The 27,886-nt window shown below is 50.8% G+C and overlaps 3 protein-coding genes across 8 annotated transcripts; 2 read left to right on the top strand and 1 right to left on the bottom strand.

Annotated features, from left to right (window-relative positions):
• Window positions 1–278: 278 nt before the first annotated feature.
• Window positions 279–5,117, top strand: Pou5f1 (POU class 5 homeobox 1). Its single transcript, XM_048348169.1, has 5 exons — window positions 279–681; window positions 3,743–3,865; window positions 4,116–4,246; window positions 4,541–4,699; window positions 4,854–5,117. Exons 1-5 carry the CDS (start codon window positions 279–281, stop codon window positions 5,115–5,117), a joined length of 1,080 nt encoding a protein of 359 aa, XP_048204126.1.
• Window positions 5,118–6,079: 962 nt separating this feature from the next.
• Tcf19 (transcription factor 19) lies at window positions 6,080–10,105 on the bottom strand. The gene is made up of 3 exons (XM_048348180.1): window positions 9,716–10,105; window positions 7,323–7,860; window positions 6,080–6,361 (listed from the first exon to the last, which is right to left on the bottom strand). Exons 1-3 carry the CDS (start codon window positions 9,951–9,953, stop codon window positions 6,352–6,354), a joined length of 786 nt encoding a protein of 261 aa, XP_048204137.1. The 5' UTR covers window positions 9,954–10,105; the 3' UTR covers window positions 6,080–6,351.
• A 994-nt stretch (window positions 10,106–11,099) lies between these two features.
• Window positions 11,100–27,243, top strand: Cchcr1 (coiled-coil alpha-helical rod protein 1). Of its 6 annotated transcripts, none has more exons than XM_048348111.1 (18): window positions 11,100–11,236; window positions 12,243–12,375; window positions 12,454–12,661; window positions 14,461–14,764; window positions 17,850–18,013; window positions 18,108–18,243; window positions 18,412–18,522; window positions 19,271–19,420; window positions 20,469–20,579; window positions 20,679–20,785; window positions 22,785–22,897; window positions 23,076–23,121; window positions 23,282–23,430; window positions 23,660–23,848; window positions 24,405–24,506; window positions 26,021–26,172; window positions 26,285–26,453; window positions 26,946–27,243. In XM_048348111.1, exons 2-18 carry the CDS (start codon window positions 12,360–12,362, stop codon window positions 27,056–27,058), a joined length of 2,340 nt encoding a protein of 779 aa, XP_048204068.1. In that variant the 5' UTR covers window positions 11,100–11,236; window positions 12,243–12,359; the 3' UTR covers window positions 27,059–27,243. The 6 variants fall into 6 exon arrangements, with proteins under 6 accessions (XP_048204068.1, XP_048204070.1, XP_048204071.1 ...); XM_048348113.1 differs by having other exon boundaries at window positions 26,324–26,453; XM_048348114.1 differs by having other exon boundaries at window positions 26,327–26,453.
• The last annotated feature ends 643 nt before the right edge of the window (window positions 27,244–27,886 follow it).

The following is a 27,886-nucleotide window of genomic DNA, read 5'->3' on the forward strand; positions in this document are numbered from 1 at the left end:
GGCTCTTTGGTGTGGAGGGTACACACCTAGTTCCTAGAGAATGTGGAGGTATCCTAGAAAGACACAATTCTGGGATGCACAAGGCCCTTTCCCAAACATCCCAGCCAAAACAGGCAAACAACCTTCGCCTCAGTTTCTCCCACCCCCACTCCGGCCCCTCCACCCATCCAGGGGGCGGGGCCAGAGGTCAAGGCTAGTGGGTGGGATTGGGGAGGGAGAGTGGTGCTGAGTAGTTTTCATTTCTTTAAGGGCCCCGGCTCGGGGTGCCCTTCTTCCCCATGGCCGGACACCTGCCTCCGGACTTGGCCTTCTCGCCCCCACCTCCGGGTGGGGGCGACGGGCCTGGAGGGCTAGAGCCGGGCTGGGTGGACCCTCGTACCTGGCTGAGCTTCCCAGGCCCTCCTGGTGGGCCAGGAATCGGGCCGGGGGTTGGACCGGGATCCGAGGTCTGGGGGATTGCTCCTTGCCCTCCGCCATTTGACTTCCGTGGAGGAGTGGCATACTGTGGACCTCAGGTTGGAGTGGGCCTAGTGCCCCCGGTCGGAGTGGAACCCTTTCATCCAGAGGGCGAGGTGGGAGCTGGGGTGGAGAGCCACCCCGAGGGCGCTTCTCCTGGGCCCTGCTCTGCTCACCCTGGTGCTGTGAAGCTGGAGAAGGAGAAGCAGGAGCAAAACCCTGAGGTGAGGCAGACATCATGGGGACAGGATAGGAGAAATAGCTAGGTTGGCAGGGGCAGCAATGGGGGGTGGGTAATGATGGCCTGCAGCTGCCCAGGCCTGGAACCTGTAGGGATCAAAGTAGCTCAGTCACCCTAGGTGGAGATGGGGGGGGGGGTGACTTCAGGAAGTTTGGGGAGGTTGGGATTAGCTTGAAATGGGAATTCCAAGAATCCGAAGCTAGCAGAGATGGTCTCTTGCTCCTTCTGGTCCCTCGCTTCGGCCTGGACTTCGTTGGTTACTTGCTAAGTACCAACCTTGCACTTCTCCAGGGTCTGAGCCTCTTCTCCAGTCCGTCATCCTTTTGGAAAAATTGGTGGTTCCGTCTCCGACCTCTGATCTTAGCCTTAGGGTTAGTTATGGCCGCTGGGTTAAAAGGACCTTATCGGGGGTCATTGTTCCTGAAAGGCTAGGGTGTGACTGGTTTCTGATTGGAGGTGGAGTTTGGGCGGTGTGTGTGGAGTGGAGTTGGGTTTGTCTCAAGTCAAGTTTACTGGACAGGTGGGCCCTCCACCTTTGTAAGGAGCCGGAGGTACTGATTTGATCGATTCTGGTCTCTTAAGCTGTTAAAACAAAAACAAAAAGGAACTTCAGGAGAAGTTCCCCCCGCCAGTCTGTCCGTAAATTGCAGGTTCATTTGAGCACCAGCCCTGCTGGGGCTATTAAAGGTGTGTGTTCCACATCTCCGAAGCAACAAGTGCAGGCAATTAGAGATGAAGTACCAAAACCCTTAACCCTCCTTGAAGGTGTGAGCGAGTTCGGGAACCTGGGCCCGGGAGAGAGTAGCTCCGGCTGCTTTGCAGGAGGTGACTGCTGAATGATAATGGCTGCCAATTGGGGTCCTCTTCCTAAGTGCCTGGCTGTGTGCTCAGTTTAGTCATCATTATCTCATTAGCCACGCCAATCTCCCAGGGAGGCATTATTAGCTTATTTCACGGGTCTTAACTGCTGAATGAGACCAGGACCTTATTCCAACCCCCCCCCCCCAATAGATTGGGAAAGGCTCAAAAGACAGCTGAGGGTGTTTCTATATAGGTGTGAGTCCTGGGAGAGCAGACATTTGTGAATGAAAATTTGCCTATTTGAATCTGACAGCATCCAGTACTTTTGAGATACTTTTTGCTTTCTTATTTTAACTTTAAATTTTTTTTTGGTGTGGTACGGGGATTTGAACTCGGGGCCTTGCAGCTCACTTGGCTTGTAGGCTGGTGCTCTACCACTTAACCCCCCTTCCATGAAGAATTCCAGGATCGATTAAAGACTGTTGTCTGCCCGCTGCTACTCAAGCTTTTTCTAGAGTGCCCGGGGCTTCTCATTCTTACAGCCTGAACTACTATTTACCCTTCCTTACTCTCATCCACCTTCAAGGATCACATGCTATTTAGACTTCAGATAACTTGAGTTTTTCCACCTTTTGTGAGGATGCCCTGAGCCACCTCCTATCTCCTTGGGGTTGAATTCGACAAGAGCTACCTTTTTTTTTTTTTCCCCCATTCAAATCTTGTATTCACTTGTGAGGAAACATTGTCATCTTTACCTTCTACACGACAACCTGAGCGGGGTACTGGTGGCTCACACCTGTAATCCTAGCTAGGTACTAGCGGTAGAGTGCTAACCTTGAGCGGAAAGGAGCTCAAGGAGTGCCTGGGCCCAGAGTTCAAGCCTCCAGACCGGCAAAAAAAAGACAACCTGCCCTAGTCACATCCTACCTCATCCTAGCCACTAACATCCATGCTGGGATTAAGGCGGCAGCTTCCCTGCAGCATTGTCACATTACAAGAGCTGATGTTTTAAAATATGAGATCGCTTCATTCAGCTACTTGAAGTTACCATAGCTGCTGCTTTTTTTTTTTTTTTTTTTTTCTTTCCTGGGGCTTGAACTCTGAGCCTGGGCGCTGTCGGCTAGAGCTCTACTACTTGAGCCATAGTACCACTTCCGGCTTTCTGGTGGTTAATTGGAGGTGAGAGTCTCACGGACTTCCCTGCCTAGGCTGGCTTTGAACTGAGATCCTCAGATATGAGTCTCCTGAGCAGTTAGGATTACAGGCGTGAGCCACCGGCGGCTGAGCGCCGTTGCTTTTGGGTCTGTATAGCTTATCTGACCTCATTAAATAGCACCTTTCAATTCTGCTTATTTACTGTGCTGGTCTTTGGGCTTGACCTTGGGGCTAGGTGCTATCCTTTAGTGTTTTTTTTTTCTTTCTCAAAAACAGCACTATATCACTTGAGCCACAGCTCCACTCCTGGCTTTTCTTCCCTCCCTTCCTTTCTCCCTTTCTTCCTTTCTCTTTCTTCCTTTTTTCCCTCCCTCCCTTTCTGTTTCCTTCCTTCCTTCCCCTTCCCTTTTCTTTGTCTGGTACTGGGGCTTGAACCCAGGGCCTGGGTACTGTCTCAGCTTTTTTGCTCAAGGCCTGTGCTCTACCACTTTGTTCCCCAAGCTAGGGATGACATTCAAAGCCTCAGTCTTGACTATTGAGTTAGGCACTGGGAGTTCACTGTGTAATCCAGCAGGTGTTCTCACAGAGGCTAAGAGCTTGGTTTTCCGCCCTTCCATAGTAATCTGTCTACTGGGTATGTCAGTTTCTGGGGACTTAGCTTCTTGTCATGAGGGGCTATGAAAGGATGGGTGGTTGATACTGAAGTCGTTCGAGCAGAAGGCCTGGGTGGGAGGGGGCTGTTTAGGACCACAGTCAGCTTCTCAAACCCTGAATAGAAAAGGTAAAATTGAAGCTGGGTGCCTGTGGCTTAATACTGTTACCCTAGTTACTCAGGAGGCTGAGATCTGAGGATCATAGTTCAAAGCTAGCCCTGGGCAGGAAAGTCCACATGACTGTTATCTCCATTCAACCACCACAAGGCCAGAAATGGAGCTGTGGCTCAATGGGAGAGTATTAGCCTTGAGCAAATACGGTCAGGGACAGAGCCCTGGCCCTCAAGCCCCAGGACCACCCCCATACACAAAAGAGTTGATAACTGGAATGTCTGTGTTCTTACAAGTTCTCTGCATTTTCTTTTTATTTTAATGCAATCCCAGGACATCAAGGATCTGCAGCAAGAACTTGAGCAATTTGCCAAGCTGCTGAAACAGAAGAGGATCACCCTGGGATATACCCAGGCCGATGTGGGGCTCACCCTAGGGGTTCTCTTTGGTGGGTCCTTCCCCCCTCTTCCTGTTCTCATACCACAGGGACCATCTTTTCCTTGGAAGGAGTATTTCCTGAATTTAGGCTTTCCACCCCAGTGAGGGAAGGGAGGATGCTTCAGGAGGCTAGTCTCCCCACTTGGGGCTGGGACTGCTCTGGAAGGACGAGCTGGTGTCGTGGGGTGGGGGCTGTGAGGATGGGAAGAGGGGCCTGATCGCTGCTTCATGTTGCTTCTTTCCCACCTGGCCTCCCCCAGGAAAGGTGTTCAGTCAGACGACCATCTGCCGCTTTGAGGCTCTGCAGCTTAGTTTCAAGAACATGTGTAAGCTGAGGCCCCTGCTGCAAAAGTGGGTGGAGGAAGCTGACAACAACGAGAACCTTCAGGAGGTGAGGAGTGTGTGTGTGTGTGTGTGTGTGTGTGTGTGTGTGTGTGTGTGTGTGTGTGCACTTGCATCCTCTCAACCCCACATCCATTGCTTCCGTCCTTGGCTTGCAGCTCTCCCTTTCCCGGTTGGGGGCTGGGGATTAGAACCTAGGGCTTTTACTTGCTAAGCCCGTGACTTCCCAGCACTGGGGAGATGTCCCTTGAGCCATGGTTCTCAAGTAACTGTCTCCGCAGATGGTGGTGATGTTCAGCACATCCAAAGCCCTGCTTTTGTTTCCTCTTCTGCACCTGCCCAGATATGCAAAGCAGAGACCCTCATGCAGGCCCGCAAGAGAAAGCGAACGAGTATTGAGAACCGCGTGAGGGGCAACCTGGAGAGCATGTTCCTGCAGTGCCCCAAGCCCACGCTGCAGCAGATCAACATCATCGCTCAGCAGCTCGGGCTCGAGAAGGATGTGAGTGCCCTGTGCCCAGCCCTGTGTTGCTAACCTCCTTCCTCCCTTAGGGAAGGGAAGTCCTGTTGCTCCAGGGCTGTTGGCCTTAGAGGAGCGACTCCTGTCCAGAGTTTATTGATCTAATGTCACTTTCTCCTGTGTTGTCAATTCCCAGGTGGTCCGAGTGTGGTTCTGTAACCGGCGCCAGAAGGGCAAACGATCAAGCAGTGATTATTCCCACCGAGAGGATTTTGAGGCAGCAGGGCCTCCTTTCCCAGGGGGATCTGTAACCTTTCCTCTGGCCCCAGGGCCCCATTTTGGAACCCCAGGCTACGGGACCCCTCACTTTGCCACACTGTACCCCGTCTCTTTCCCCGAGACAGAAACCTTTCCCCCTGTCTCTGTCACCACTCTGGGCTCTCCCATGCATTCAAACTGAGCTGCCTGCCTGCCCTTCCTAGAGATGGGGGAACAGAAAACGGGAATAGCTAGGGAAGGAGGACTGCGAGTCTGTGCCAGGGCTTTTGGGATTAAGGTCTTCATTTACTAGGAAGGAATTGGAAGCACAAAGGGGAGGGGGGGTTGGGGGGAAGTGGTTAGAGGAAGGTGAAGTTCAATGATGCTCTTGATTTTAATCCCGTTATTCAACACTTTGTTCTAAAATAAAGAAGCCTGGGACACAGTATAGATAATTCTGTCTCTAGTTTATCCTTCAGTTCCTGAAGAGGGAGCAGAGGTGGAGAAAACTAATGATCCATACTAACTGCTTTCACACCGTTCTGAAACTGAGGCACCACCTAAATTGTTTTGTGCATGTGCACGCACACACACGCCACATCAGTGCTGGGCCTTACACTCATGTCCTTGCTTGGGTTTTTGGTTCAAGGCTGGGGCTAGAACCATTCCTCCGTTTCCAGTTTCCAGCTTCTTGACCACCATTTTTCCCATCTCTGCTCACCTTGCCTGTCTCCCCCTGACATCCCCAAGAACCTGACTACATTCTTTTTGTTGTTGTTGCCAGTCCTGGGCCTTGGACTCAGGGCCTGAGCACTGTCCTTGGCTTCTTTTTGCTCAAGGCTAGCACTCTGCCACTTGAGCCACAGCGCCACTTCTGGCTGTTTTCTCTATATGTGCTGCTGGGGAATCGAACCCAGGGCTTCATGTATACGAGGCAAGCACTTTACCACTAGGCCATATTCCCAGCCCACTTCTGGCCTTTTCTATATATGTAGTGCTGGGGAATGGAACCCAGGGCTTCATGTATAGGAGGCAAGCACTCCTACCAGTAGGCCATATTCCCAGCCCCCCTGATTACATTCTAAGAGCTTTCTAAGAACTGGGAAGCCAAGAGTAGAAATCCCACACACGCTTTTCCACAAGAAAAATAAGTACCCAGGAGCAAATGAAGTTGCTTATTCTTTATTTTATTTGGAAATAAGAAGCAAAGCTTTGAAAGGCCAGTCCAGTGAGATCATGGTTAGTGACAGGATTAGCCACAAGATGAAGTTTAGGGGTTGTGCTGCAAATTTTCTCCAAGTGCTTTAGGTGATGCCAGCTATCAGAGCATTGACGAAGCTCAGTGGTAGAGCCTGCCTAGGAGCCAAGGCCCTGGCTGTGATCCAAAACTCTTCTGCTGTCTTGGCCACCAGTGGTCCAGGCCTGAGTCAACACATTCATTCCCTCCTGTTGGGGGGAAGGGAAGAAGGGAAGCATCTCTTAAGATCCAGTGTGTGCCCCCTCTATGTCTAATCATGGATGGGATGTGCCAGCTATTTCCTTTGGTGACCCGGTGGTGGGCCTTAGGTCTGGAGCCAACGGGGCACCCTGGGCATTGGAAGTCATTGGCAGCCTGCATGCTGATGCCAACACAAGCCATATATATATATATGGTGCCACACAGCACAACCACCACCCTTAACCCAGGCCACTGTCTTCTTGGGGTAGGCTGCAACAAGGTTCTGCACAGGGCTCCTCACTTCCCACTGAAGGGGTGGTCAAGGAGTTCCTCATGGGTGCTTCTGAGGCCACACTGTTAACTGAAGGAAAGCCTAATTCTTTTTTTTTTTTGCCAGTCCTGGCGCTTGAACTCTGTCTCTGGCTTCTTTTTGCTCAAGCTAGCACTCTGCCACTTGAGCCACTGCACCACTTCTGGCCGTTTTCTGTATATGTGGTGCTGGGGAATTGAACCCAGGGCTTCATGTATATGAGGCAAGCACTCTTGCCATTAGGCCATATTCCCAGCGAGCCTAATTCTTAAAAGAACTGGAATGGGATTATAGTCTTGAATGCAGGAAGCAATCTTAGGGCTGGTGTAGTTTGATAGAGAAAGATATCCTGGTTCATTCAGCAGGGCATGGTGTACATATTCATAATCCTAGAGCTGGGGAGGCTGAGGCAGGATATTCCAGTCTGATACAGTCCTGAGTTACATAGTGAGACACTGTCTTAAAACATAATACACACCCTGACTGTCAGATGGACATGGACAGGCCTGCTTACCTAACAGACTAGTGCATATGTCAAAACTACCCAGTGTCTTTTTGTTCTCTACCTATCCTCACTTCCCAAGCTGAGGCTCTAAGAAGGAATCAAAAAGCCAGTCAGGGACACACTGAAGAGGCTGACAGGACAGGATGCCACTTACCCACTGGGTGGCAGAGGGCTTTTCTCCACACGGAGTTTCTTCCTAGGCCCAATAAGTACTGGTGGGGGGCTCTCATCATCCAACTCTGCCAGCACTCGGTGAGCTGACTTCCGCCGGTTCCGTGGGGGTGGGGCAGGTGGGCTTTTTGCTTCCCTGGGTGGAGTGGGAACAGGCAGGCTGTGTGGCCCACCCCCTCGGGAGAAGGTGAGGGGCTGGGTCCTGAGCTTGCTGAGGCTGCCAATGGAGTTGAGGATCAATGTGGCCTTGGGGGCAGGGGAAAAGGTGCTGAGGGGCCTCTGTGGGGCCCCCTGGGAAGGCAGCATGGGCTGGAAACCTGCCCCAGCCCTGGCCTCTCCCTTAGACCGGGGGATGGTGATGGCAGCAAAGTCCTGAGGTTTGACCCGGACTTGTTGGAACATGAAGTAGAATTCTGAGGAGCTGGTTCCTGGGGGCCCTTCAGGGCCAAAGCTCAAGAGGTCACCATCGCTCAACTCCAGCCTGTGACCCTTTGGGAGTCGGACATTATTGACCAAAGTCCCTGTTGATGGTGCAGAACAAAACAAGAACAGAAATGACCAGTCAGGAGTAGAGAATCTGGCTGTGCTTGGTTTTTCCCCTTGCAGGTGACACCACCTATAGTGGGAGATAAGTTTATTTTTTAATTTATTGGTGCTAGTCTTGGAGCTTGAACTCAGGGTCTGAACATTGTCCTTGAGCTTTTTTGCTCAAGGCTAGCTGCTACCACTTGAGCCATACCTCCACTTCTGGCTTTTTAGCGGTTAATGGGAGATAGAGTCTCACAAGCTTTCCTGTGTGGGCTGGCTTCTAACTACAATCCTCAGATCTCAGCCTCCTGAGTAGCCAGGACTACAGTCACCAGCATGGGGTGACAAGTTTATTTTTCTGTGCTCTCCCATGGATGGATGGGCTTCTATTTCAGTGTTCGTAGGTCAACTCCTACTCAAAGAACAGGGAGTATAGCTCAGACTAATTCAAGTCCTGGCTCTACCACTTACCAGCTTGTTTTTTTGTAAGTCATCGGGCTTGACCTCAGGGTCTGGGTGCTGTCTCTGAACTCTTCAGCTCAAAGGTAGCACTCTTGAGCCAAAGCACCACTTCCAATTGAGTTGTTAATTGGATATAAGAGTCTCATAGGACTCTTCTGCCCAGTCTGGCTTTGAATCATGACCCTCAGTTCTCAGCCTCCTCAGTAGCTAGGATTACAGGTGTGAGCCACTGGCACCTGGCTGTTTTTTGTTTGTTTGTTTGAGGCAGGATCATACTATGCGTGTAGCCTTGAAGTCTCAAATTCAAGATCTTCCCACCTCAGCCTTCCAAATGCTGGGATTACAGGTAAGTGCCACCAAACTCATCTATGTTTTTTGTGTTTTTTTTTTTTTTTTTTTTTTTTTTTGCCAGTCCTGGGGCTTGGACTCAGGGCCTGAGCACTGTCCCTGGCTTCTTTTTGCTCAAGGCTAGCACTCTGCCACTTAAGCCACAGTGCCACTTGCAGCTTTTTCTGTATATGTGGTGCTGAGGAATTGAACTCAGGGCTTCGTGCATGCTAGGCAAGCGCTGTACTGCTAAGCCACATTCCCAGCCCCCATCTGTTTCTTAACCTCTGTGCCTTATTTTCCATTTTTGTAAATAAGACATTAATTTGATACACTTAAAACAGTGCCTAGCACATATAAAAACAGCAAATTCTCCAATGAATGTTGGCTACATCCCTTAACATCCTAGAATAGAGAATTCACCAAGCCTTGTGTTTTTTACCTAAGAGCAAACAAAGTTCTAGAGAGGTAAAGTGACAGGTCTGAAGTTTTGCCAGGGTCCAGTGGCAGAACTCAACTGTGAACCTGGGCATCTTTTTTCTTTTTTTTCTTTTATGCCAGTTCTGGGGCTTGGAATCTGGGCCTGGGCACTGTCCCTGAGCGTCTTTGGCTCAAGGCGAGTACTCTACCGCTTGAGCCACAGCTACTTCTGACCTTTTCTGTGTAGCTTATTGGATTTAAGAATCTCACAGACTGGCTTCAAACCGCAATCCTCAGATCTCAGCCTCCTGAGTAGCTAGGATTACAGGTGTGAGCCACCAGCGCCTGGCAAGTCCAGATCTCTTGAGGCTGCCTTGAATCACAAAGAAAGATACATGTCCAGGTTTCTACAATCCACAAGTGCCCTAACACAGGAACGTGAGCTTAGGCTCACAGTTCTGAGCTTAGGCTCAGAGCTGTCACACTGACATTTCCCTGTTGATGTTTCCAGATCTTGGATCTACCTCTTAGCCTTGCAGAGAGGAAGACAGAGGACTAGATCACTACTATCCCACCAGGTAGGGACTCAGTAGATAACTTTTATTCATCCAACCTGCAGCTGCCCAGCTCATGGCTCACCTTGGCTGCTGTGGTCCTCTAGGCTGACCCTCCAGTCATCACCTCGGCGTTCAGCATGCAGCTCTGCGTGGACCCCAGAGATGAGGCCTGGCTCCTTCTGGGGTCGCAGGGCCACATCACACAGGTCAGCCCTGCAACCCAAACGATAGGTGCAGCCAGTTCCGGTAGGGGGGTGGAAGGTGTAGAGATCACCACCCCTGCCGCCGCCTATGCGCAGCAGCTGGAAGCAGGGCAGCATGGGTGGTGCTTCATCCGCACCACCTCTTCCACTTCAGGAATCCATCACCTTTGCCAAGCACTTGGCTTAAGTTCACTTCTCAGTCTGATGCAAATGAGCTGTGAGAAGTGTAACCTCACCTTGGGGTACACACCTGAATAGTGAGAATTCAGTGTGCCAGCAGCCTAGGAATGCAAAGCAAAACAACAAAAAGGCTGTTATGCAGATTGACAACTTAAAAAAAAAATCTACCGAGCAAGTCCAGATGTAATGCAAAACCAAGAGCACTTCCTAGGGCACCTCAGTTGAGCTGGATCCCCAGGTGGTAAACATCTGGGAAGCCTCCAATCTGAGTAAGACAATGACACATTAGGCGGCTTCGGGACGGAGGGGTCGGTGCACAACGTCCGTGCAAACGCGCCCTTCTCATCTCGGTGTAACATGGAGAAGAGAAGCCGGCTGTCAAGCTGGTTTATCCAGGGAGCACCCCTCCCGCTGGCCCGCGCCCCACTCTTCGGGCCAACTCCTTATTCACAACTAGTTTGAATCCCTGGGGGAAGTGATCCACCGTGTCACCCCAAAAGGCAGTTAGAACTGCAAACAGTTCGCTAAACGCTGCAACAAAGCGGACCACATCCCTTGCCATCCCGGCTACTCAGGGTGGGATTAAAGACGGAGAAAGGACCTACTAACGATCCCGCAAGGCAAACTCCGTCCGCTCCTCACCTATCCCAGTTCCAGGTCTACCTGCGCCGAGCCAGTCTCCGAGTGCTCTGGGTTCCGGGCAGAGCCTTGGGGTTCTCGAGCCTGGGAGCCGCTTGCTCCCGGGTTGCAGTTTGACAGCCGGGAAGCCGGGGCTGGGAGGGGCGCGGCCGGAGCGCGCGGGCAACGCAGGCCCCGCCTTCGGAATTCCCGGGTCGGACTTCGCGCCCAGCGAGCCCGCCCCCGTCCTGTTTCCGATTGGCTAGCTCACTTGCTCTCCTCTGCGCCATTGGACGGCCAGCTGGGTAGGCGCTCGATCTCCCGCCTTCTCCCTTTTCTGATTAGTTCTCAAGTTTTCCCGGGTTCTGGGAGTGGGGCGGAGCTGTCAGGGCGCGGAGAAGTCTCGGCGCATTAATGAGGCCCAGCCTTCGACTCCACTGCGCTTGCGTGCATCTTCCGCCCACCTGCTTCCGTCGCAAAATAAAGCTTGCAAGAGCCCGCCAGCCTAGCCGCCTTGCGCATGCGCAGTCAGGGGCGGAGGACGCGCCCCGAGCGACGCCTAGGGGGTGTGGCCAGAGGGCCGGAGGGGTTTCTCGCGCTGGGTAAGGGGCGTTCGAGAAGAGTCAGTTGGGGGCGGGAAGGGGCTGAGCAAGGGGGTCCTGGGGTGGGTTCAGGGGACACATAGGGAAGAGGGGTGCAGGAGCCGGGTAATGGAACAGCTGAGGTGTTCAAAACAGCCTTAGCGCTCAGGGTCCAGCAGGGTGAAGAACTTGGGGTGTTTGGGGGGAAGAGGGAGAACAGATCAGGCATTAGCTGAGAGCGAGGGACCAGAATAATTTGTTTTTCCAAGATAAAAGCAGACTAGGATGTAGGAGGGGAAATCTCAAGCTTCTGTAAAAAGTATTTTTTTTTTTAAACAAAAGATGAGTTTGGGTTGGGAGGGCCAGAGCCAGGGCCAGCGATGCTCTTAAAAAACCCAGGCTACGCTGCTGTAGGACTCCAGAGAAAGGGCAACAGGGATGGAAACGGAAGGGATACTGGAAAAAAACTAAGGGGGAAGCTGCACAGAGGTTTGGATAAGATGTCAGGAAGCTGGCTTCTCTGCCATGGGCTCTAGGCTGTCTGGATTTCCGGGGGGTCCTAAGGAGGCTTGTAGCCCTGCATGTGGACACATTCTCCTGGCGCCCTGCCTTGGTCCAGCGCTATGATGGGGAAAGACCCTGGAGTCAAGGCTTGGTGGTGCCTGGATGGGCTTCCTCAAGGCCCTGGCGAACCATGGAGAGAACTCTGGAGATTGGGCTCAGGACCCCTGCGCAGTGTATCACCACTTTTCTCACCTCCGGCCTGGAACAGCGGGGATTATAGAGATTTACAGAGGAGGAGGGTAAAGGCACTGCCCAGAATCCTATAAGTAACCAATAAGGCCTCTGTGTGTCTCAGTAAATTGTTTCCACATCATGGTTATTGCCCTGCCCTATCAGGAGTCCAGTTGAGACAAGCAAATGGTCTTGGGGGGTATTACCTGCCTCTATTGGGAAGTAGGAAGAGAGGGGCTGAGAATTGGGTGGACCTCCCTGTAATTTAAGGATTGTGACTTTGTTATTGTAGGGGATTTCTCTTTGGAAGGTGACCTGAAAATTGAACTGGAGTGTCCTTATTTCTCCTATTGTCCAGGGGAAGATAGATGGCTGGAGGGAGAATCTAGCGTCTTCAGATAAAGTGGAGATGTTGCCACCATCAGGTCAGTAAGGCCAGGCAAGGAAACCAGAGATTGCCTCTCCCTCAGAAACTGATCGTGATTGCCCTTGTGATTCCTCAGGTTTCTCGGGGTTGATGCCCCCTTCCCACTTCCAAGCTCGGCCCTTTTCAAATTTGCCAAGAATGGCTCCCACCTGGCTCTCAGACTTTCCCCTGGTCCAATCTCCAACCCATGTCTCGGAGAGGCGGATGGATGCTCAGAGGCCTCCAATGACTGTGTGGGAACAAGATATAGCTGTCAATGTGCAGGGGCCAGGGCGGAGAGGCAGGTAGGTAATCTGTACACAGACTTGTTTGCTACTGTCCTTCAATGAACAGATTCCGTAGGCTGCACATGATGGTGCACACTTGTGAACAACTGTAGCTACTGGGTGAGTGAGGCAGGAGGAGCAAGGCTGTGGGTTCATTCTTACTCTGCTTTGGCCTTTGGGTTTTGTAACTGTGTGTGTGTGTGTGTGTGTGTATTTGTATTTGTTGCTGAGGATGGAATCCAGGGGCTTACCCATGCTATGCAAATACTACATCTCCAGCCCCAACTTAATATGTTATTGGTACTTACGATGCATAAACAGTAAGTTAGTAAACTAGACACTGGTGATGGCTATAACAAAAATGAGTAAATGAGATTCTGACTTAATAATTCTCAGTAAGAGCCAGGTGCTGGTGGCTCATGCCACCAGCTGCTCAGGAGGCTGCGATCTGAGGATGGCAGTTCAAAGGTAGCCCCGGCAGGAAAGTCTGTGAGACACTTATCTCAACCACCAGAAAACCAGAAGTGGTGCTGTGGCTCGAAGTGGTAGAGCACTAGCCTTGAGCAAAAAGTGCTCAAGGACAGAGACCAGGCCCAGAGTTCAAGCCCCATGACCAACAAAAAGAAGTAAATACATAAGATTTTTCAGAAGGCTCTGTTCTCAGTGAAGGAGCTATTTTAGAAATTGTGTGACAAGACAGTTTAAACTTAGGTGAAGCTGGATGCTGATGGCTCATGCCTGTAATCCTAGCTACTCAGTAGGCTGAGATCCAGAGGATCCTGGTTCAAAGCCAACTAAGGCAGAAAAGCCCTGGAAACTCCCTCTCTAAAACAATCAGCAAAAAGCTGGACTGGAGGCATATCTCAAGTTGTAGAGTACAAGCTGAAGAAGCAAGCCTAGCAAGTTCAAGGCCCTGAATTCAAACCCTAGTACCTACAAAACAACAACAACAACAACAAAACAACAGAAAACATATGTGACTCCAATAGACTGTTTTCCAAAGGTTCAGAGTGATACACTGGTGTACTGTCCTCATACTCCTTATACAGTATGCCACAGGCTTGATACAGACCTTTATCTAGCACTTGGCCTTGCTATATTGATACTGGAAGCTCAGGAGCTCCTTATCTCCATGTTACCTCATGTTTACTTGCCCTTAAGTCAGCATTTAAAGTCTCTGGGCTGGGAATGTGGCTTAGTGGTAGAGTGCTCGCCTAGCGTGCATGAAGCCCTGGATTCAATTCCTCAGCACCACATAAACAGAAAAAAAAAAAAAGCTGGAGGTGGCCCTGTGGCTCAAGTGGTAGAGTGCTAGCCTTGAGCAAAAGAAGCTCAGGGACAGTGCTCAGGCCCTGAGTTCAAGCCCCAGGACTTGCACAAAAACAAAAGTCTCTGCATCTTCTGTTCACTCATGATATGTGGGCTCATGCTGTGCAATTGATGTTTAATAAATATATCTGGAAAGATCATGTTCCTTAGTCTCACTAACTCTAAGGTCCTCTGAGCCCAGACAGTGGACTTAATGTGTTTAGTAAGGTCCTTTTCAGTCCTTCTTTTCCTCCCTTTTTCCTCCCTCCTTTCTTTTCTCCTTGACATAGTCTTGCTCTGTATCCCTCTTCCTCCTGCATCAGACTCCTGAGCGTGTTGCGATTACACCAGGCACTGCCTTCTTAGGGATGTGGTGAATGCTGCTGGTGCAGTGTTACAGCGCTCCCCTTGCCTTAGCTTCCTCCACCTTCTTTCTGTGTCCATTTATGTCCTCGGTCACCCTCCCAACACCAGAGACACATCTTGCCTGTGCTAACCTGTCTTTGAAGGTCTGTGGAGTTGGAGGGGTCTCAGGCCCTGAGCCAGCAGGCTGAGCTGATCTCTCGGCAGCTGCGAGAGCTGCGGCGGCTAGAGGAGGAGGTCCGGACCCTACGGGAAACCTCATTGCAGCAGAAGATGAGACTGGAGACCCAGGCCATGGAACTGGAGGCTCTGGCGCAGGCTGAGAAGGCTGGCCAAGCTGAAGCTGAAGGCCTGCGGGCTGCCTTGGCTGGGGCTGAGGTTGTTCGGAAGAACCTGGAAGAGGGAAGCCAGCGAGAGTTAGAGGAGGTTCAGCGGATGCACCAAGAGCAGGTGACTGTGAGGGTGGGAGAGGTTCAGATCCATGTCAAGGTAGCAGGGCAGGAGCTTCCTAGCAACGGGCAGGCATCACAGAAGGACTTCCTTGAGCAGCAAAATTAAGAAGTCTTTGGTGAAAGAGGATAGCAGGTGGCCAGGAAGAGGCAGGACTTGGGTATTTGGGTCTTAGTCAGACTGCATTTGTCTGTCAAGTGACTTTATCCCAGTTGAAACCCCCCTTCCTCCAGTAGCATTTAGGTTTCTTCCCTACTTTGTTCTAGGTTCCCGCTTCATCTGAGAGTGTGGTGAGAGAGTAAAGTGAGGAAGATAGACATGGGGAAAGAGAGATGATTATTCAGTGAGGAAACTCAGTGTTTTTCTTTGCCTTCACTGAGACAGGAACTGGGCACTTAATCAGACTACCTGAGTTCCTGCCCTTATAGATGGAGCTATCAGCCTAATGCAGGACTCACGTATTTAACATTGAATATGATCACGGTTAATAAACTGCAGTTGGGAGAAGTGCCTTGAAGGAAAAAGGCAAGGGAGCACTAAGGCTGAGGTTAGGAAAAGCTACCGTAACCAATGAAGATGTCAAGAATTGAAACCATCAAGGTATTAGGAGAAAACAGGGGTGAATTATATATACTCTTGGGGTGGGGAAGGCCTTTCTACCTTTAAGCCAAAGTTCAGAGGCCATAAAAAAGTTAACACATTGGCTTTATAATATTAACATTCAAGTGACAGGAGAGTAAAGAATAAATGATAAGCTAGAGAAGAATATTTATAGCTCATGGCATAGGAAAAGGTTAATATTCCTAGTATGTACTATGCACCTGAGAATTGGTGAAGGGGAAAACCAGCAATGCTTGTCAGAACATGTACAAAGGAAAGATAGTTTAAAAATATACAATTCATGAAGGAATTTAAGAGAAAGGGGACATTTGTGCTGTACAGGAGCTGGCTGGTGAAATGGCATATAAGTTGGTAGGGGAGCTGGTGTTGAACACTCATTACAAAAGTGATGAGGGGGCTTTGGGGGCGGCTGCAGAGCCCGAGGCATTGGGGCCAGCTGAGAACTAAATAACCTAAGAATACCAAGAGCCAGATGCTGTTGCTTCACACCTGTAATTCTCTCAGGATCCTGAGGGCCACAGTTCCAAGCCAGCCAAGGCAGAAAAGCTCAAGTGGTAGAGTACAGATCAGCAAACAGGCTGAGAGAGCATGTGTTCAAACTCTTAATACCTGGGGCTGGGAATATGGCCTAGTGGTAAAGTACTCATCTTGTATACATGAAGCCCTCGGTTCTATTCCTCAGCACCACATATAGAGAAAAAAGCCGGAAGTGGTGCTGTGGCTCAAGAGGTAGAGTGCTAGCCTTGAGCAAAAAGAAGCCAGGGACAGTGCTCAGGCCCTGAGTCCATGCCTCAGGACTGGCAACAAAAACAAAACAAAACAAATAAACTCTTAATACCTCAGTATTGTTAAAAATAAATAAATAAAAATTATGAGACACGAATGTGGTCTTGCATACTTATAATCCCAACTGCTCCAGAAGCTGAGGGGAGGGGATTGTTTGAATTTGGGAGTTTCTAGACATTTTGGGGCAGTACAGTAAGAACCTTGAAGCCAAACCCCTCAACCATTCTTTCAGGGCCATTTCTTTTCTTTTCTTTTTTTTTCTTTTTTTGCCAGTCCTTGGGCTTGGGACTCAGGGCCTGAGCACTGTCCCTGGCTTCTTTTTGCTCAAGGCTAACATTACCACCGCCACAGCGCCACTTCTGGCTTTTTTTTTCTATATATGTGGTGCTGAGGAATTGAACCTAGGGCTTCATGTATACAAGGTAGGCACTCTACCACTAAGTCATATTCCCAGCCCTCAGGACCATTTCTGTATTTTTATTTATTTATTTATTTTGGTTGGTCATAGGGCTTGCACTTGGCCTGGGCACTGTCCCTGAGCTCTTCAGCTCAAGGCTAGTTAGTGCTCTACCACTTGAGCCACAGCAGCTCAAGGTTAGTTAGTGCTCTACCACTTGAGCCACAGCGCCACTTCTGGTTTTCTGGTGGTCAATTGGAGATTAGAGTCTCAGGGACTTTCCTGCTTAGGCTAGCTTTGAACTGTGATCCTCAGATCTCGGCCTGCTGAGTAGCTAGGATTACAGGCGTGAGCCACTGGTGCCCAGCTTCTGTAATTTTATACTAGAGAAATTTCTCCAAATATGTATAGCACCTAAACCAAACAAACTCTGTAACCATATTCAAAAATATCTACAATCAGTATGGATGAGAATTGCTGATTTTCAAAAGTTATAAGACTGCCAACAATAACAACAAAAAAGGTAGTTAACAATTGAAAGGTTTTAATAAGGAAGATGATAAGAGCAGATTCGTTTTTTTCAGGTCTAAAAATATTGGTTTTGTGATTTATATCACACCTTTATTGTGGTATGGAGTCAGGAAGGGACAGGGGCGGAAGGAAGGTGGCCACCTTTCTCACTCATCCATCCCACAACTTGGCTCTCATACCCTGAGCACTGCTCAGAGTGAGGAGAAAAAAGAGTCCTCCCTCCTGAGAGGATCCATGGGGTGTGGCAGATGGTGAGCACACACTGAAGTAGGAGAGTGTCACATGGTACCAGTGCCCAGAAAGCTGAGCCAGTGATAGGCCAGAGTGGGGCCGTGGGGCAGGAATAAGGGCTAGTGACACCTTCCTGAGGAGGGACGAGTGTTCTCTGCAGACTTGCCATGGCTGGCACGGAGTGCTGTGGGAAGGAGCTCAAGGAAGCAGGCCTGGCTTCACAGGGTTTGGTCTGAGTGTCACAAAAAGACACTGAGGAATTTTGAGGACCAGTTAGGAGATGGTTGGCATTGTCCAGGCTTACCTTAGATGGTTGGGAGTTGACATGAAGAGGTAGAGAAATGAAGATGTTTTGGGAGGCACTGTTGATGGATTTGAAGACAAGGATGGTCTCCACAGGCCCCAAAGCTGGGTGATCTGGTGGGTGGTTCTCATGGAGTGGCACAACCAAAGCGGAGAGGTTTGGAAGGTCGGCGTGGGCCCTGCTGGCCGCTACTAAGCCTGCTCCCCTCTCCACAGCTGTCCTCCTTGACCCAGGCCCACCAGGAGGCTCTTTCCAGTTTGACCAGCAAGGCCGAGAATTTGGAGAAGTCTCTGAATAGCCTAGAAAGCAGGAGGGCAGGGGAGGCCAAGGAGCTGGCCACGGCCCAGAAGGAGGCTGAGCTGCTGAGGAAGCAGCTGGCGTAAGTGGGCAGAGTGGCCTGGGGGGGCTGGGGGTGGGTGCTTCGGAGGTTCCCCAGCCTCCCTGATGGCTGCCACCTTTCCACCCAACCCTAGCAAGACTCAAGAAGACTTGGAGGCCCAGGTGACCTTGGTAGAGAATCTGAGGAAATATGTGGGGGAACACGTCTCTCCGGAGGTCTGCCACCAGGCGTGGGAACCTGAGCGAAAGGAGCTTCTGGACACTGTGCAGGTGGAGGGACTGGAGGGGGCCAGCCCTGGAGGGGGCATGGTGGGGAATCAGGTCAGGAGGAGAACATGGTCTGAAAGAGGGAGGAGAGTGCTGTCCAGGGCCCAGGCTGGCTGCTGTGGAGGGCAGCTCTGGAGGCCGTAATTGCCACTGTTCTCCCACCACTTGCAGCACCTGAAGGAGGAGCGGACCAGCCTCCATGCCACCAAGGAGCTGCTGCAGGTGCGCGTACAGAGCCTCATGCACATGCTCACCCTGCAGGAGGAGGAACTGACCAGGAAGGTAGGGTTCTTTTTTTTTTTTTTTTTTCTTGTTGGTCATGGGGCTTGAACTCAGGGCCTGGGCGCTGCCCTTGAGCTCTTCAGCTCAAGGCTAGCACTCCACCACGTGAGCCATAGTGCCACTTCCGGTTTTTCTCATGGGTTTTGAAGATAAGAGTCTCGTGGACTTTCCTACCCTGGCTAGCTTTGAACCACACTCCTCAGATCTCAGCCTCCTGAGTAGCTAGGATTACAGGCTGAGTCACTGGCACCTGGCAAGGTGGGGTTCTTTCTAGGCAGTCATCACTTGATCCTAAGGTTGCTGCCTGGCCTCCCTCCCTGTGGGTCCCTGCTACAACACCTGCTGGGATCTTCCTTTCCCCAAACTCCTCGTGTGTGTGTGTGTGTGTGTGTGTGTGTGTGTGTGTGTGTGTGTGTGTGTGTGTGTGTGTTCTGGAGCTTAAACTCAGAATCTAGGCACTGTCCCCAAGCCTTTTTGCTAAGGCTAGTGCACTTGAGCCATGGCTCTACTTCTGGCTTTTTGGTGCATAATTGAAGATAAGAGACTTTCTGCCCTAGGCTGGCTTTGAACTGTGATCCTTATATTTCAGTCTTCTTAAAAGCTAGGATTACAGGTGTGAGCCACTGATGCCCAGCTCAAGCTCTTCTCTCTGCTTCGGCTTCACTGCTCAAGGCAAGGCAGAAAAAAAAGCAAATAGGGCCCTTCCCTTCTTTGCTTCTCCAGGACTCACACCTCTTCCTGCCTTTAGGTTCAACCCTCAGACTGCCTGGAGAATGAATTTGCTGTGAAGTGCAAGTCCCTGCTGCAGCGCTGGCGAGAGAAGGTGTTCACTCTCATGGTACAGCTTAAGTCTCAGGAGATGGAGCACAGAGATTACATGAAGCAGCTGCAGGGGCAGGTGAGTGGCCGTGTTTCTCCCTGCACAAGGATGGCAGTTATTCAAAGAAATACTTACAGCTGGGTGCCAGTGGCTCACACCTATAACCCTAGTTACTCAGGAGGCTGAGACCTGGAGGATTATGGTTTGTAACCAGCCAGGGCAGAAAAAGTCCATGAGACTCCATCTCCAATTAACCACCCAAAAATGTTGGACTGGAGGTGTGGCTGAAATGGTAGAGCACAAGCATGAATAAAAAGGCTGAAAAGCTGAATGAGAGCACAAGACACATAAGTTCAAGCTCTGGTACTAGTACTAAAAAAAAGGTGTTGGTCACTGCTGAGTGCACAGCACTGAATAAAGCAGATGTGTACTTGCTTTCGTGAGGTTCAGATTCTAGAATGACTTAGCGAACAGTTGAATAACATCAAGCAATTATATGTGTTACAAAACATGGTGTGAAAGACGATGTGGCAGAGACTGAAGTGAGTCAGCCTTTGATGGCATAGTCGGGCCAGCTTCTCTAGAGGGTGACAGCATTTGAGGAGGGATGGTAAGGTCAGGAGGTATGGCTTTGGGGGTGGGTCAAATGGCAGTTCCTCAAAGTGTGGGTATAGGAAGCATGCTTCTGGAAGGACATTTGGGCTAACTGTCCTTAGGAGGCCCAGCTTCTTATCTCATGGCATCTGTGTGTGAGTGTGTGGGTGGGTGCGCGCGTGTGCATGGGTGCGCGTGTGTGTGCCCCAAGGCTTGAACTCAGGGTGTAGGTGCTGTCCCTGACCTTTTTGCCTAAGGCTAGTGTTCTACCACTAGAGCTATGGCTTCACTTCCAGTGTTTTTGGTGATTAACTGGAGGCAGAGTTTCACAGACTTCCTTGCCAGGCTGGCTTCAAACCGCAGTCCTCAGATCTCAGCCTCTTAAGTGGCTAGGATTACAGGTGTGAGCCACCAGCGCCCAGCTCATGGCATTTCTTAAGAGATCTCTGCCCCTGTCCCATAACCCCTATTTCCCCTCTCTCCAGTAGCCTTTGGCTCTAGACTGTACTGCCTAGCTCCTCTCTTCTCCCAGGTGGCGGAGCTCCAGGAACAAGTGACGGCCCAGAGCCAGGAGCAGGCCATCTTGGAGCGCTCCCTCCAGGATAAAGCGGCAGAAGTGGAGGTGGAACGGATGGGCGCCAAGGTCTGAGTGTGAAGCAGAGTCTCAGGGTGAGGAAGCCCCTGGCCGGGGTCTGTGTGCCAGGCACAGGAGAGAGACTTATCCTTTACCACTTCCTCCCAGTCCCTGCAGATGGAGCTGAACCGGGCTCAGGAGGCCAGACGGCGGCAGCAGCAGCAGACGGCGTTGGCTGAGGAGCAGCTGAAGCTTGTGACTAGTGCCGTGAGCAGGTATCTGCAGTGGAGGAGTGGGCGGAGGGGCACTGCTGCTTCCCCGGCCTCTGGCCATCTTGGAGAACCTCAGGCAGGAGAGGCCAGAATGCAGGCAGCTAGGAGATTGCCCTCTGTTTGGTTTCTGCGGGGGCAGCTCCCTCTGCATCACACTAGGCCTACTGGCTGTGAATTCCACTGTGCTCTGTGGAATGGGGCCCCATCTCCTGCCTGCTGCCTGTAATAGCAGTTTGAACTAGAGATCCTTCTGGCAGGATCTCTACCTTCAGAAGTATTCAAGGAGAGTGAATAGATACATGCTCTCTCTCTCTCTCTCTCTCTCTGGCATTTTCTGTTTACTTAGAAAAAAAAGGTTAATCTGTTTATTTGAAGTTATCCCCTATTTTCTCACTAGATATTCATTTAAAATAAATGCTAGGAGCTGGACACTGGTAGCTCTTGCTGTAATCCTTGCTACTCATGAGGCTGAGGTTTGAGGATCGAGATTTGAAGCCAGCCCGGACAGCAAAGTCTGAGAAACTCTATTTCCATCTAACCTCCAGACTGGAGGCATGGTTCAAGTGGTAGAGTGCCCCCTGTGGGCAAACAAGCTGAGTGAGAGCTCTAGGCTATCAGTTAAAGCCTGAGTACCGGCACAAAAATAAATAAACTATCTATAAAATAAATATCAGGGCTGGAGATGCAGCTGAGTGGTAGAGTGTTCCCCCAGCATGCCAGAGGCCCTGGGTTCCATCCCCAGTATCAAAGGGTGGGGTCTTTTAATGTTCATGGAATTCAACTAATTATGAAGAAGTACTGCCCAGTGTCGACCCACTGCAAGTGCCTTGTCCCCCCAGGAGAAAGGGAAGGTAAGCCTTTGGCAAGGAGATTACAGAAATAGTTCTTATTATCACTTTATTACCCCCAAAGCCTTCCAGGTGTAAAGTAATCAAAACTCTAGGCTGTCAGGTTTGTTAGGGAGTCTTTATAGGATCTGTAGAACTTCTCAGGAAATGGCTACAGTAAGAGTCATAGTAGATGTTGATGAAAGTGATCTTTACTGTGCTGCCGCGTGTCATCATTTTTCTGTGGGAAGAGACTTGGGTGGTTCTCTGAGATTTCAGCCTTGCCCCTGGATCCTCATTGCCCCTCCCTGCAGGCCTGTTTCACTTCTCAGCTATACTGAACTGCGTGGGTCCTGCTCTACCCCAGCCAGTTGATAAAGCACTTGGAGCGTTGTTTCTTCATTGCTGTCGGGGAATCTGTCCTTCTGGGCTCACTCCAGGGGTCCCATAGTTCTTGTGTATCATAGTGACCAAGAAACAGGTCGTAACCAGATGTAGTAGCCCATGCCTATAATCCCAGCAGCACTTGGGAAGTAGAGGCAGGAAGATTTTGAGTTCAAAGCCAGCCTAGGATAAATAGTAAGAGTTGTCTCAAAAAAAAAAAAGAATGAGCCAGGCACTGGTGGCTCATGCCTAAAATTGTAGATACTCAGGAGGCTGAGGTCTGAGGGTCATGGTTTGAAGCCAGCCCTGACTTGAAAGTCCGTAAGACTCTTACGTCCAATTAACTGCCAGCAAAGCTAGGAGTAGAGTGGATCCTCAGAATCTGAGGATCTGTGATCTTCAGGATCTCAGCCTCCTGAGTAGCTAGAATTACAGGAATGACACCAGCATCTGGCTCCACTTTTATGTATTTGTTTAAAGATGAGGACACTGGATCATTTTTACCTAACAGTCACTAAAAAGCCTCAAACTCCCAGGCTTCAGATTCTCTCCCCCGCCCCTCTCTTTTAGTCTACTTAGGAACTTGGGTATGATTCACAGGGGAGCTCCAACACCAGGTCTCACACTAAGGTTCTGCCACTCTGGCTTCCCCTCATCTTTTCCTAACTCCTGTCCCCTCCCCTGCCTCAGTCCCTCAGTTAACGGCAGAGGATAGAGATGTTGGCAGAGGGCCCCACAGGTGTTCCAGGGAGGGGTGAGGGTGGAGGCTCAGTGACCTGTGCCTTCCCCAGCTCTCAGATGTGCTTGCAGAGCAACATGATAAAGGTGGAGCAGGCTGTGGCCCGGCTTCCCAGCCTCAGCAACAGACTCAGCTACGCCGTGCGCAAGGTCCATACCATTCAGGGTAGGTAGAGCCGTTACGGCGTGCTCAGTCCACCCCAAAGGCTCGAGCCCTCTTCCCAACCTGGTGCTCCAACCCCCCATCCGTCATCCACTCCCTGCACCACGTTCGCCTTTCTTTCCCCACTTCCCCTGTCAGCCCCTGCAAACTCATCTCTTCTTCTCCGCCTTTTCCCTCCCAGGCCTGATGGCTCGAAAACTAGCCCTTGCTCAGCTGCATAAGGAAAGGTAAAGTTTGGGCACTTTGAGGTGAAGGGGGTGCTGTGTGCATTTGGGGAACATTTGGGTGTTAACTGCAAGAAACCAAAACAGCACTTATGAGGGATGGAGGGTCAAATGATCATACGGCTGGGGGATTTTTCCTGATTCTTTCCCTTCTCTGTCCCAGCTGCCCCCCACCCTTACCCCCAACCTCACTAGATTCAGACATGAGCCTTGAGTTAGAGCAGCTTCGGGAAGAACGGAACCGCCTGGATGCAGAACTCCAGCTGAGTGCCCATCTCATCCAGCAGGAGGTGGGCCGCGTCCGAGAGCAAGGTAGGACTGGATAGATGGGTGGGTGGTGGATGGGTGGGGTGGTAGATGGGTGGATGGGTGGGTGGTGGATGGATGGATGGATGGATGGATGGGTGATAGATGAGTGGATGCATGGATGGATGGATGGTGGGTGGATGGATGGGTGGGTGGTGGATGGATGGGTGGGTGGTAGATGGATGAAGATATGGGAAGCATGGGAGATCTGAGGAGAGCCACGTCCTCCTCCTAGGGGAGGCAGAGTGTCAGCAGCTGAACAAGGTGGCCCAGGAGCTGGAGAAGGAGCTGCAGCGCACCCAGGAGTCCCTGGCCAATGTGGGACTGCAGCTAGAAGCAGCTCGCCAGAGTCAGCAGGAGAGCACCAAGGAAGCTGCCAGTCTCCGGCAGGAGCTGACCCAGCAGCAGAAGATCTATGGACAAGGTGTGGGGGGTGGGCATGCTGCTGCCATGGAGGTGGGGGGGGGGCGCTCCTCCTGATGCTCCCCATTGCACCTGTTTTTTCTTTGTGCCAGTCCTAAGGCTTGTACGCAGGGTCTGGGCACTGTCCCTGAGTTTTTTTTGCTCAAGGCTAGTGCTCTACCACTTGAGCTACAACTCTACTTGTGGCTTTTTGGTGCTTAATTAGAGATAAAAGTCTCATGGAGGGGCTGGGAATGTGGCCTAGTGGCAAGAGTGCTTGCCACGTATACATGAAGCCCTGGGTTCAATTCCCCAGCACCACATATATGGAAAATGGCCAGAAGTGGTGCTGTGGCTCAAGTGGCAGAGTGCTAGGCTTGAGCAAAAAGAAGCCAGGGACAGTGCTCAGGCCCTGAGTCCAAGCCCAGGACTGTCCCCCCTTCAAAAAAAAAAAAGTCTCCTGGACTTCCCAGCCTAGGCTGACTTTGAACTGTGATCCTCAGATCTCAGCCTCCTGAGTGGCTAGGATTACAGGCATGAGCCACTGGCGCCTGGCCCCACTGTACTTTTGATTCCAGCTCTGCAAGAGAAAGTGGCTGAGGTGGAGACTCGGCTGCGGGAACAGCTCTCAGACACAGAAAGGAGACTGAATGAGGCTCGGAGGGAGCAGGCCAAGGCTGGTGAGATGGGGGTTAGGGCGGATGTGGGCTCCTGTTATTTTTAAATGTCTTTACTGAAGCATGCAAGTTAATAAATGGAGGAGTGACACAAATGCATTCTCAGTAAGAAACAGATCAAGAAACAGCATGTGAGCCAGGTGTTGGTGGGTCACACCTGTAATATTGAGGAGGCTGAGATCCACTGGGTCTTGGTTTGAAGCCAGCCTGTGCAGAATAGTCTGGGAGACTCCATCTCCCATGAACCAGTAAAAAGCAGACAGGGAAGTGTGGCTCAGTCCTGCTGAGAAAGCAAGCTGAGTAAGGGCCAGGCCCTGAGTTCAAGCCAGAGTACTCCCCAAAAGGGCTAGTTGTGTGGTTAGTTGCAGAGCCTCTGGACTGTGCAGATCTGATCACCATCTTTCAACAAAGGCCACAGAATCCCTATCATTAGCCACTTCCTCCTAAACAAAATCCTCAAACAGCTGCATGAGTTAGAGTCCTGTGATGAGTGACTGCTCATTTATCTAATTCAAGTAGATAGGACAGTCACCACTTGCCATATTTGCTCTCTCATTTATTTCCTCACACACTCATTTTCTCTTTTTTACTTCTTATTTCATTTTTCAGTTATGGGGCTTGACCTTGGGGCCTGGGTGTTGTCCCTGAGCTCATTTATTCAAAGCTAGCACTCTACCACTTGAGCCACAGCGCTACTTCCAGCTTTTTCTGAGTAGTTTATTGGAGATAAGAGTCTCACAGACTTTTCTGCCCAGGCTGGATTCAAACCTCTATCCTTAGATCTCAGCCTCCTAAGTTAGCTAGGATTACAGGCATGAACCACTGGCTCTTGGCCACACATTTATTTTTTATTTTTCAGTACTAGGCTTTGGCCTTTTGCTTGGTAGGCAGGTGTTCTATCATTTAAGCCATGCCCCTAGTCCCTCATTTATATAATTTTAAGTTATCTCAGGTCTTTTTTTTGGGGGGGGGGCAGTTGGTAGTGGGGCTTGAACTAAAAGCCTAGGCTTTGTCTCTTAGCTTTTTTCACTCAAGGCTTAGCACTCAGCCAGTTGAGCCACTTCTGGCTCACAGGTTGGCTTACTTCTGGCTTGAACAAAGGGCCTAGGCTCTGTCCCTTCGCTCTTTCACTCAAGGCTGGTACTCTACCACAAGGCCACTTCTGGCTCTTGACGGTTCATTAGAAGTAAGAGTCTTAAGGACTTTCCTGCCCGGGCTGGCTTAGAACTGGGATTCTCAGATCTTAGCCTCCTGAGTAGCTCAGATGGTAGGTGTAAGCTACCAATGCATGGTAATATTTTAATATTAATATGCATTCATTGTACAAGGGCAGGGAGAAGGAAAACGCATAGATGCACAGGGTCCTGGAGCATCAGCTCCCCTTTTCCCCTGTAGTAAAGCGATACTGAGAATAAGAGAGCAGAGTCATTTCCCAGCTGGGACCCAGTGTTCCTGACTCGAGTTTGTGATAGATGGCTCCCCTGGTCTGACCCACATGTACCTTGGCTTCTCTGTAGTGGTCTCCCTGCGCCAGATCCAGCGCAAAGCCACCCGGGAAAAGGAGCGGAACCAGGAACTCAGACGTCTGCAGGACGAAGCCCGGAAGGAAGAGGGGGAGAGACTGACTCGAAGGGTGCAGGAGCTGGAGCGGGACAAGAACCTCATGATGGTAGGAGATAACAGACCAGAGCCCATGTCGGACTGGTTGCTGGGTAAAGAGGTGGCAGTAGGTGGGGGAGGCTCTGCTGGGGCCAGGTGGCGTTTAACCCTCTCCTTCCCAGGCCACCTTGCAGCAAGAGGGTCTCCTCTCCCATTACAAGCAGCAGCGACTGTTGGCGGTTTTTCCCTCCCTGTTGGATAAGAAGTTTGCGGAGTCCAGCCCGAGGCCTTCAGGATCCACCGCCTCTGCGCCTGCTGCCACAGCCCGGCCCATCAGGAGACACACAAGAGGTAATGGGCTACGCAGAGGGGGCGGGGCGTCAGGAGTCTCCTCCCTCCCGTTCTCCTGCCTGTATCCTAGCGACTCTGGGGGCTGAATTCTGGAGATGGAGGTTCCAGGCCAGCCCTGGCTACAACGTTCTTGAGACTATTTTCAAAATAACCAGCAAAAAGCCAGGCTGGAGAGAGCCAGGGATAGGGTGACATTGTCCAAAAAGAAATGTACTCTTTACCTGATTTATGTCATTGCAACCTCTCTGTATATCACCTTTATAATAACAATAAAAAAGCCAGGCTGGAGGCATAGCTCAAGTGGTAGAGCACTAGCGGAGCAAGTAAGCCAAGCAAGTGTGAGGTTTTAAGTTCAAACCCCCACACTGTTAACAAGGGAAACAAGAGGGGATCATTTCCGGTTATCTCACTCACCTTAGCCCCTCCCATCCTGTGCGCAGTCCAGAGTCTTCTCTCGCCCTGACGTCTGTCCCTCTGCGTCTTCTTCCCTAGGGTCCCTCTCTCTCCTGCTTGATAACCTGCAGGGCCTAAGTGAGGCCATCTCCAAGGAGGAAGCTATTTGCCAAGGGGACAACCAGAACTCTCCTGCTCCCGTCCGTGGTTGAGTGCTAAGCGGCAGAACTCAGAGGGAAGCCAGCCTGGGGCCGGATCCCCAGGAGGAGAAGAGGATCCAGGAGAAATGGAGTGGGGGGGGGGGTGCAGCCCAGCCCCAGCCACCACCCAGCCTGGGGGACATGAGCAGCCACCGCGTCTGAATTCTCTTGCACTAAATAAAGATGATTACAGTAGAGCTATGGTTTGAAATGTCTCCGGAGGTATGCAGCCATCTTCCTGGGCTGTGCCAAGAGGCACCCACAGTCACTCTGATGGTACCTTTATCCAAACCCCTCTCCAAGCAAGGCTAGTTGGTGTTTTGAGAAGCTTCTATCTTTATTTTATTGGTTGATTGATGCTGGTCCTGGGATTTGAACTCAGGGCCTGGGCACTGTCCTTGAGTTTCTTTTGCTCAAAGCTAGCAGCTCAACCACTTGAGTCACAGCTCCACTTCTGGCTTTTTTTTTGTTAGTTTATTGGAAGTGAGGATCTCAGGACTTCCCTGCCTGGGCTGCCTTTGAACCACAATTCTCAGATCTCAGCCTCCTGATTAGTTAAGATTATAGGTGTGAGCCAGCAGTGCCCTGCTTTAAACTCTTCCTCTGGAAGATGACTAGTGCCAGAAGCCGGGCGTTAAACATGCCCTTATTCAAGAATCCCAGCCAGACTGTCCTAGCTGAAGCCACAGTGGTTGATGGGGCTAGCCCTGAGCCCAGGCATGTACATTCTAATGGGAGACAGACAAGTACCTCGGGACAAAGAGGCCCCAACAAGTGCTAGCAAGACAGAGTGAGGCAAGGGAAAGGATTTGGCAGCATTAGATGAGGGCAGGAGAGGCC

The sequence above is a fragment of the Perognathus longimembris genome, chromosome 6 (genome assembly GCF_023159225.1).
Source record: "Perognathus longimembris pacificus isolate PPM17 chromosome 6, ASM2315922v1, whole genome shotgun sequence".
Lineage (NCBI taxonomy): Eukaryota > Metazoa > Chordata > Mammalia > Rodentia > Heteromyidae > Perognathus > Perognathus longimembris.

Bases quoted from the DNA above. Each gene is read 5' to 3' on its own strand.
- Cchcr1 (XM_048348116.1), top strand. From the start codon at position 11,797: ATGTGGACACATTCTCCTGGCGCCCTGCCTTGGTCCAGCGCTATGATG. The intron at 18,523-19,270 runs GTAGGGTTCTTT...TCCTGCCTTTAG, and splicing joins AGGAGGAACTGACCAGGAAG to GTTCAACCCTCAGACTGCCT. The intron at 23,122-23,281 runs GTAAAGTTTGGG...TCTCTGTCCCAG, and splicing joins GCTCAGCTGCATAAGGAAAG to CTGCCCCCCACCCTTACCCC.
- Pou5f1 (XM_048348169.1), top strand. From the start codon at position 279: ATGGCCGGACACCTGCCTCCGGACTTGGCCTTCTCGCCCCCACCTCCG. The intron at 3,866-4,115 runs GTGGGTCCTTCC...GGCCTCCCCCAG, and splicing joins CACCCTAGGGGTTCTCTTTG to GAAAGGTGTTCAGTCAGACG. The intron at 4,247-4,540 runs GTGAGGAGTGTG...GCACCTGCCCAG, and splicing joins ACAACGAGAACCTTCAGGAG to ATATGCAAAGCAGAGACCCT.
- Tcf19 (XM_048348180.1), bottom strand. From the start codon at position 9,953: ATGCTGCCCTGCTTCCAGCTGCTGCGCATAGGCGGCGGCAGGGGTGGT. The intron at 7,861-9,715 runs GTGAGCCATGAG...CACCATCAACAG, and splicing joins AGAGGACCACAGCAGCCAAG to GGACTTTGGTCAATAATGTC.